The sequence below is a fragment of the Chiloscyllium plagiosum genome, chromosome 23, assembly GCF_004010195.1.
Source record: "Chiloscyllium plagiosum isolate BGI_BamShark_2017 chromosome 23, ASM401019v2, whole genome shotgun sequence".
In the NCBI taxonomy this organism is placed as follows: Eukaryota; Metazoa; Chordata; class Chondrichthyes; order Orectolobiformes; family Hemiscylliidae; genus Chiloscyllium; species Chiloscyllium plagiosum.
In genome coordinates this window covers 3,744,688-3,754,687 of record NC_057732.1, presented here as the reverse complement: position 1 = coordinate 3,754,687, position 10,000 = coordinate 3,744,688, and the positions used below count along the sequence as shown (strand labels likewise).

The 10,000-nt window shown below is 42.6% G+C and overlaps 1 protein-coding gene across 2 annotated transcripts in view; it reads right to left on the bottom strand.

Annotated features, from left to right (window-relative positions):
• Nucleotides 1-342: 342 nt before the first annotated feature.
• The window catches only part of ndufa12 (NADH:ubiquinone oxidoreductase subunit A12), an 18,646-nt gene continuing 8,988 nt past the window's right edge, over nt 343-10,000 (bottom strand). Inside the window, exons 2-4 of one of the 2 annotated variants that reach the window (XM_043713326.1) lie at nt 4,477-4,559; nt 3,952-4,039; nt 343-612 (exon numbers count right to left, since the gene is read on the bottom strand). In XM_043713326.1, coding sequence (XP_043569261.1) covers nt 432-612; nt 3,952-4,039; nt 4,477-4,559 — 352 coding nt within the window. In that variant the 3' untranslated portion in view covers nt 343-431. Of the gene's footprint in view, nt 613-3,951; nt 4,040-4,476; nt 4,611-10,000 lie in introns of those variants that run through there. The other variant, XM_043713325.1, reaches the window with a different exon arrangement.

The window sequence follows — 10,000 nt, the reverse complement described above, 5'->3', positions numbered from 1 at the left end:
TGGTCCCTGATACCTTGGTCAATATCTATTTCTCAGTCATTAGAACAGATTAGTTGGTCATTGTCACCATGTGGGAGCTTGCTGTGTGTAAACTGGCTGCCTAAATTCCTACATTTCAGCTGTGAAAAATATTTTACTAGTTGCAAAATTCTTCAGAACATCTTGAAGCGAAAGGTTCAGAGCTAGACAACTAACTGTCTTTTTAGGAATAATTTTGGATTGATTTCATTAAATACAATGGACCATCAAATTATCTTGCTTTAACTACATAATCTGCAATAGTTTAAAAACAATTTCTATTGAAAGCAATAGATAAAATAACAGAGTCAATACTGAAGAAAATCTGCACATTATAATTTTATTGGTGCGAGCTGTTCACAGACAGAAAGACAAAATGGAAAGTATAATTTACAGAGAAGAAAGTTGCCTGTTCATTTTCGACTGGCCTGTGGTGGGACCCATTCATAAATCTTCTTGCGTGTAGTGGAGTAAGGTACGTACTGGCCTGGTGTACCACTCATGTTAAACTGATGAGTCTTCCAGATAAACTTCCGCGCAACAGGAGGGTGTGTAGTGGGGGAATCCTCGGTACTGCAATGAAGCCAGCGATGCCTGAGATAAAAACAGGGAAACTAACTTTCTCAAACTTCAAAAACATGTGCTGCCCAGCTTTGTTCACAGTAGACAGATACCTTGCTTGATTTCCAATGCAGTCAAGCAATCAGCAACCCGATTTTATAGATCCCCAAACCATCAGACTTGAAAGAAAAATAATAGGCAACAAATGAGGAAATGTGAATGCACCCACTGAAACTTATCACCAGTTTATCAAAATACATGACTCCACACAATAAGAGTAAATTGTCCCTACACTTCATCCCAGTTCTTTCCCTTCCGTAATCACCATAAAACACATATCCCAGTGGACTGGAAATTAGCAAACATAGCACTGCAGTTCAAGAAACGAGGGACACAAAGAGAACCAGGAGCCTGTTAGCCTGACATGAGTCATTTGGAAAATGCTGGCATCTATTAGTGAAGTCCCAACTAACAAAATCAGGAGCTGGAAAGTAGTGGAGCACAGCTAAGGATCAGTGCTAAGGCCTTAATTATTTATCATTATTAATAATATCATGCAAGTCATTATTAATAATTATAAATTCATGTAAGCAATTACTCCTCCAGGATATATCACAAGAAAAAATATATAACTGCATTGATATGTCAACTTGTCTTTAATTTTAACATTTAAAGAACTGAAATTTTCAACTCTGATCTCTACTTGCTTGAGATTCAGCTAGTGAGAAAAATCATTAACAGCCTTGTTTTGTCTGATTCCCAAAAAGAAAAGATTTGCTAAGTTAAGGAGACTGGAAAAATTTGTACAGATGGTTTGAAGACTTAACCAAAAATATATTTGCAAAGATCTGGAACGTGCTGCCTGAGAAGGTGGTAGAAGCAGATTTAATAATAATTTTCCAAAAGGGGAAAGGTTATTTACTTAGAAGGGGAAAGATTTACAGGGCATTGGCGGAACAGCAGGGCAGATTAAGTGGATCACTTTGTCTCGAAGAGTGTGATGTTGGAAAAACACAGCCAGTCAGGCAGCATCCAAGGAGCAGGAAAGTCAATATTTCGAGCATAAGCTCTTTATGCTCAAAACACCAACCCTCCTGCGCCTTGAGCCCTGCCTGACTGGCTGTGTTTTTCCAGCACCACACTCTCCGACTCTGATTGCCAGCATCTACAGTCCTCACTTTGCAAAAAATGATCCAGGACAAAAGCTTGCAGAGGCAAAATGTGTTGAATAGCCTCTTTGTGTACCCTATACTCTGGGTCTCAGCTGGTGAAGCAGAAAGGGCAATGCACTGCCTCTGAGTTGGTGAGGTAAAGATGCTGTTGCACTGGGTTTCAGCTCCAACTGGTTAGAAATGGGGGGAAAAAAAAAGCTGAACAAACATGAGAACAAAATTGGAAGTTTGTGTGATACTTGCTGCAGGCTGCCAAGTCTCAGTCTAAAAGCTGCCATGCTACTAATAACCAGTCAGTCAAGATTGCCAAAGGGTGCTGTGTGCCCACAGAAGCAAATTACATGCCACCCCCTTCACCTTTTGGGGACAGAGGAGAAAACTGGTAATGAAAAACTTGCAGGAGAGGAATAAAATTAGAGAATAGATTATAAACTTTCACAAAGTGGTAGGCAAGTTCCTTCCCAAATGTTTAACATGTATAATATTGTCAAAGTCGAATTAAAGAAATAGTCTCTTTGGCCAAAGAGAGACATGTTACCAAAGCTTTTCATCTCAGGCTGAACCAGACCAATGCTGAAATGCCAAATTTCACAGTTTCTTTGTCTGTGGGATAAACTGCAGTGATTGTTGACATGTGACATTGCTGAATTCCCCTCTTTTCAGCAACGACCATACAACCAAAGAATAAAGCACAAGAGGCCATTCGATAATTTTGCTGATTCACTGAAAGAGTGAAAAACAGTGAAATCTACAAAATTCTATGCAAGGGCTGCCACAAACACTACATAAGACAAACAGGAAGAAAGTTAGTCACCAGGATACACGGACACCAGCTAGCCACAAAAAGACACGACCCTCTCTCCCTCGTAGCCCTACACACGGATGAAAAAACCCACCATTTCGACTGGGACAACACATCTATCCTGGGACAGGCTAAGCAAAGACCTGCCAGAGAATTCCTAGAGGCCTGGCACTCCAACCACAACGCCATAAACAAATACATAGATCTAGATATTATCTACCAACCCCTCAGAAAACGAACAGGAAATGACATCACCACAAACCTCAGGAACCCCATCCAGGACAAACATATAAATAGAAAGCAGGAGAAAACAGCTTCGCTTCACTTGGAGGTCGCCAGTGATGATGTTACCTAGCCAGGTAATGAAACGTCTGGACATCAAACCTACAGCTCAGCGAGCAAACCTACACCCTCAACCTGAGCTACAAACCTTCACAAACCTTGCAATGTGTATAATGAAGACAGCTTAATAAAGGAAATAAGGGAAATAACGATAGTGTGGTGTTGAGCAAAAGATCTTATCAAATGGCAGAGTGGGCTTAAGGGAGGACACAGCTAACTTCAGTTCCTGTTTTACAAGGTTTCATGTGCAAAACCTTCCAGGAGCAGTGCAAATGATTCATGTTGCAAAACTGCAAGTTGGCAGAGAAAGGGAAAGTGAGATTGCAGTTTACACTTGACGTATTTTGCTGTAACGTCCAAGGTAATTTAGGCAAATATGAAATAGCCCATTTTAGTGACTGACCAAACCAACAGGAAAGATGCACCACCTGATCACGTTCTTAACGGGAAATGTTGTAGCTGTAGGTATGAAGTATGACACCCTGACTCCAACCCCCCTGTCTACCCTTCCATCCACCTCCTTTATATATATATATATATATATATATATCATACACACACACACACAAAGTTGTTGTCCAGATTCCCGTTCCCACCCCAGCCAACTGGGAAGTGAATGAACACTACCATTGTCTAATTGGAGGATTCTCTCCCTGCCTCCAATTTTTGTAACTGTTAGGAAAAAGGCACTTAAGGAATGTTACCTTTTTGATTGAAGTATAGTTGCGTTTTTGTTCTGCTGGGTTATGCAGGGAAGTCTCATGGTGATCAATGTTTAACACCAGGTGACTCCAAGGCAATCTAGGACATTTGGTAACTCTGCTCAGCACGTGTCTTATTTCAAGTGAGTTTAAGAACAGCCCCTATTTCACTCATTGTGCATGGTAGTATTGAAGCAATTTGGACAACGCTCGTTTACCAACCACATGCACATTGTGAGAGATGAAAATGAATCAATTAGTCAGGCTATTACAACGTTAGGTAGCAAAATAGCACACACTGAAGTAGGCATTCCCATGATTGCAAAAATATGTCCTAAATATAATGGAGGTTTACCATTCTGGAGGGACCATACTCCCATCCACTTCCCAATATGTGCTCTTCCCATTCATCTCACTGGTGTATTCAACCCATCTATGCCGACCTAGAAATTGAAATCACAAGAGTATGATTAACAAAATACCATATACAAGATAATTCGCTTTTTCAACAATGCGTGATTCAACCCGAATGTACTTCTACATGGTTGAATAGGCATTGGTACAAACCTCACAGAGCACCAACTGCATCACACCAATGCCACGTGTCCCCATGAATTCAGCGCACTAAGGGTCAACTAGGGGAAACAAACTGGCTTTACTGAAGATAGCATACTACAAAATCTGGACGGAAACGTCACATGTAACAAGACAACACTGTTAGTAATTTGCAGAAAAGATTGGAGAAAGAGATGACACCATCAGCAACAGTCCAACGAAGGAGGGATTAATTTTAACCAAACGAGTATGCAACGGGCACTGTCAATTGGAAACAAAACTGAAATCTCTGGAAAAACTTTACTGATTAGTTAGCGGTGCTTACCAAAGAAGTATCGTTTATCTTCAAAATATTTGTTACCATACTTGTCTTCACCAATTAATTTCCCAGTTTTTAGTTCACTTGTTCTATAAAAGAGAAGGACCATTGTTGGAAAATAGAGACGTCTATATTCCACTTAAAAATAATCTTTGATTACAAAAATTCATGCAGGTATTTAAAATGGGATAACATTGCAAGGAATTTATCTCATCAAACAATTGCGTAATTATTCTGTAGATTTGTCAATCTGAAAAGCTGGCAAGTAATCTTTGAAGAAAAGATAGAACACCCCTGATGCTGACCTTCCACCCTACAAACCTTCGCATAAACCAAATCATCCGCCGACATTTCCGCCACCACCAAAAAGACCCCACAACCAGGGATATATTTCCCTCACCACCCCTTTCTGCCTTCTGCAAAGACCGTTCCCTCTGTGACTACCTGGTCAGGTCCACGCCCCCTGACAACCCACCCTCCCATCCTGGCACCTTCCCCTGCCACCGCAGGAGCTGCAAAACCTGCGCCCACACCTCCACCCTCACCTCCATCCAAGGCCCTAAAGTCGCCTTCCACATCCATCAAAGTTTCACCTGCACATCCACTAATATCATTTATTGTATCCGTTGCTCCCGATGCAGTCTCCTCTACATTGGGGAGACTGGACGCCTCCTATAGAGCGCTTTAGGGAACATCTCCAGGACACCTGCACCAATCAACCACACCGCCCTGTGGCCCAACATTTCAACTCCCCCTCCCACTCTGCCGAGGACATGGAGGTCCTGGGCCTCCTTCACCGCTGCTCCCTCAGACGCCTGGAGGAAAAACGCCTCATCTTCCACCTCGGAACACTTCAACCCCAGGGCATCAATGTGGACTTCAACAGTTTCCTCATTTCCCTCTGCCTTTATTCCTGATGAAGGGTTTTTTCCTGAAACGTCGATTTTATTGCTCCTTGGATGCTGCCTGAACTGCTGTGCTCTTCCAGCACCACTAATCCAGAATCTGGTTTCCAGCATCTGCAGTCATTGTTTTTACCTCCTCAAAAGCAGCTGACAACTCAAAAAATTAAGCATAATCCTGTTGCCAATATTACCACTGCATGATTAAAAATCCTTTTTATAACATTCAATTGTAGGACTTTTGATTACTTTTCTTCGAGGGATTATGTTCAACAATTCCATTCAATTTCCTCTGAATTCTGAAAACCCTGTTTGTGATGTACAAGAAGTAGTTACAATGAGGATACAGCACAATGCCAGCTGCTTGTAAATTGAGCTGATGTTATACCTCAATTTTGATTAATCACATTACAGGAATTACAAATCAAATGCATTGATACCTCCCGGGTGCCAGGGGCAGGGATGTCTCAGATCAAGTCTACAGGATTCTTAATGGGAAGGGTGAACAGCCAGAAGTCGTGCTACACGTTGGTACCAAAGACATAGCTAGGAAAAATGATGAGGACCTGAAAAGTGAATATAGGGAGTTAGGTGGAAGCTAAAAGGCAGGACGAGCCAAGTCGTAATCTCAGGCTTGCTACTGGTGCCAAAGGCTAGTGAGGCTGGGAACGGAGAGTGCAGCTGTACAGGTGGCTGCACAGCGCGTGTAGGAGGAAGGGCTTCAGATATGTGGATCACTGGGACACCTTGTGGAGAAGGTAGAACCTGTACAAGGAGGACGGGTTGCACCTGAACTGAAAGGGTACCAATATCCTGGGTGGGAGGTTTGCCAGAGCTCTTCGGGAGGTTTTAAATTAGTTTGGTGGAGGGATGGGAACCAGAGCTACGGAACAGAGGATGGAGTAACTGGTGAACATGCAGATACAGCGTGCACAGGGTCTGTGAGGAGGGATAGACAGTTGATATGGCAAAGTTGCAAGTCAGTGTGATGGGTTGAAGTGACTCTATTTTACGCAAGAAGTGTCAGGAATAAGGGTGGAGCATGGATCAATACCTGGAGCTACGGAGACTTGGATATTACAGGGGCAGGAATGGTTGTTGGATGCACCAGGGTTTGGATGTTTGAAAGGGAATAGAGAGGGAGGTAAAAGAAGTGGGGAGTTGCATTACTAACAGGAATAGTATCACAGCTACAGAAAAGGAGGTCATCGAGGAGGGTTTGTCTACTGAGTCAGTATGGGTGGAAGTCAGAAACAGGAAAGGAATAGTCACTTTATTGTGGGTTTTCTACAGACACCTCAAAGCAACAGAGACACAGAGGAGCAGATTGGGAGGCAGATTTTGGGAAGGTGCAGAAGTAACAGGATTGTTGTCATGTGTGACTTAACTTCCCTAATATTGATTGGAACCTCCTTACTGCAAATAGAGCATTTTTTATCAGGTGTGTCCAGGAATGATTCCTGACTCAATATGTAGATAGGCCAACTACAGGGGAGGCCATATTGGGTTTGGTGCTTGGCAACAAACCAGGCCAGGTGTCAGATCACTCGGTGGGACAGCATTTCAGTGAGAGTAATCACAACTCCCTGACCTGTACTATACTCATAGAGAGGGATAGGAGCAAACACTATGGAAAAATATTTAATTGGGGGAGGGGAATTACAATGCTATTAGGCAGGGACTGTGGAACATAAATTGGCAAGAGATATTCTCAAGGAAATGCACAACAGAAATGGGGAGGTTGTTCAGGAGCACTTGCTGCGAGTACTAGATAGGTTTGTCCCACCGAGAAAAGATGGAAGGGTGAAGAAATCTTGGATGACAAGAGATGTGGAACATCTAGTCAAGGGGAAGAAGGAAGCTTAGTTAACGTTGAGGAGGCAAGGATCAGACAGGGCTCTAGAGGGTTACAAGGTAGCCAGGAAGGAACTGGAAGGGGGCATGAAAAAGCCTTGGTGGATAGGATTTGAAAAGCCCAAGGTGTTCTACACTTATGTGAGGAACAAGATGACCAGAGTGAGGGTAGGGCCGATAGGGATAGTGGAGGAAACATGTACCTGGGGTCGGAAGAGATGAGGGAGGTCGTTAATGAATACTTTGCTTCAATATTCACTAGTGAGAGTGATGTTGTCATTTATGAGGGCAGCATGAAATAGGTTGATATGCTCAAACAGGTTGATGTTAAGAAGGAGGATGTGCTGGAAATTTTGAAATACATGAGGATAATTAAGTCCCCTGGGCCAGGCAGGATATACCCACGGTTACTATGGGAAGCGAGGGAAGAGACTGCTGCACCTTTGGCGATGATCTCTATGTTCTCACTGTCCACTGGAGTAGTACCAGACGATTGATGAGTGGCAAATGTTATTCCCTTGTTTAAGAAAGGGAATAGGGATAACCCTGGGAATTACAAACCACGTCTTACTTCTGTGGTGGGCAAATTATTGGAAGGATTCTGAGAGACAGAATTTATAATTATTTGGAAAAACATACTTCAATTAGAGCATAGCTTTGTGAGGGGCAGGTCATGCCTCACAAGCTTTATTGAGGATGTGACAAAACACATTGATGAAGATAGAACAGTGGATGTGGTGTAAATGAATTTTAGCAAGGCTCCCCTCGTTTGGCTCATTCAGTAAGTAAGGAGGCATAGGATACAGGGAAACCTGTCTGTCTGGATACAGAATTGGCTGGTCCATAGAAGACAGAGGGTGTAGTAGTGGAAAGTATTCAGCCTGGAGCTCGGTGACCAGTGGTGTTCTGCAGGGGTCTGTTCTGGGGTCTCTGCACTTTGTGAGTTAGTAAGTTTGCCATGACACAAAGGTTGGTGGAGTTGTGGATAGTGTGGAGGGCTGTTGTAGGTTGCAATGGGATATTGACAGGATGCAGAGCTGGGCTGAGAAGCGGCAGATGGCGTTCAATCTGGAAAAATGTGTAATGATTCATTTTGTAAGGTCAAATTTGAATGCAGAATACAGGATTAAAGGTAGGATCTTGGCAGTGTGGAAGAACACAGGGATCTTGGGGTCCAGGTCCATATATCCCTCAAAGTTACCACCCAATTTGATAGTGTTGTTAAGAAGGCATATAGTGTGTTGACTTTCATTAGCGGGGGGGGCGGGGTTGATGTTAGGAGCTGCAAGGTTACGCTGCAGCTCTATAAAACTTTGGTTAGAACATACTTGGAATATTGTGTTCAGTGCTGATTGTCTCATTATAGGAAGGATGTGGAGCTTTAGAGAGGATGCAGAGGAGATTTATCAGGATGCAACCTGGACTGGAGGGCATGTCTTATGAAGAAAGGTTGAGGGAGATAGGGCTTTTCTCATTGAAGTGAAGAAGGATAAAAGGAGCCTTGAGCAATGTACAAGATGAGAAGCACAGATGGAGTGGATAGCCAGATAATTTTTCCCAGGGTAGAAATGGCTATCATGAGGGATCATAATTTTAAGGTGACTGGAGGAAGGTTTCAGGGAGATGTCAGAACTAGGTTCTTTGCACAGAGAGTGGTGGGTGCATGGAATGCACTGCCAGCAGTGGTAGTAGAGTCAGATACATTAGGGCCATTTAAGTGCATCTTGGATAGGCACATGGATGATAGTACAATGAAAGGTATGTAGGTTAGTTTGATCTTAGAGTAGGATAAAAGGTCAGCACAACATCAAGGATTGAAGGGCCTGTACAGTGTTTTACTGTTCTATGTTCTATTTGTTATCCATCCCTAATTGCCCTTGAGGAGATGGTGATAAGCTGTCTCCTTCGAACTTCTGCAGGCTTGTGGTAAGGTACACTTGCTTAACGTTTAGGGAGTTCCAGGTTTTAATCTAGAGAGAATTTTGAAGCATGCAAATATTTAAAATTAAAATAATGTTACCTGTTTACTCTTAAATTTTGAAATAAAAAACATTTCAGTCCAGTTTCATTTTTGACACATTTTACAACTGAATGGTTTGCTCTAAGACACATTTCAGAGGGCAATTGAGAGTCGAGCACATTTCAGTGGGTCAGAAGTCACAGACGTGAGACCAGGTAAGAACAGAAGTCTTCCTGAAATCTACTTCTTGTAAAGGATATTACCAAACAAATTAGATTTTCCTACATAAATTGACAATGTTTTCATGGTCAACATTAGACTTGTAATTCCAGGCATTTATTGAATTCAAATGACGCCTTTTGCAGTGGAAGGATTCGAGTTGGGTTCTCAGTACATTAACTTGGTTTTTGGATTACTAGTTCAACAACGATACCACTCCTACAACACCTCATCCAACTCCCCATCCTCGCTCACACACTGTATGTTTTATTTTTGTAGTAAACCTTGACCGTGCTGCTTCTCCACATTTCACTTCTCAAATCTTTATTTGATTATTTATCGAGTTGTTTATTCCACACACTATTTGTGATTCTGATTAATTTGTTTCAGCACCACACTGTAAGCAATTTAAATTACTTCCAGGAGTTTTACCTTTGCAGTCAGTATTATTCCTGTCCATTCCGTCCAAACCCATTAGCTCAATGTGTCTTTGCCTTTCTATCCTCCATCTCTCACCCCAGACCCTCAGAGTGACCCTGTCACCCTCCCATCCCCCCGACCCTCAGAGTGACCCTGTCACCCCCCCCAAGACCCT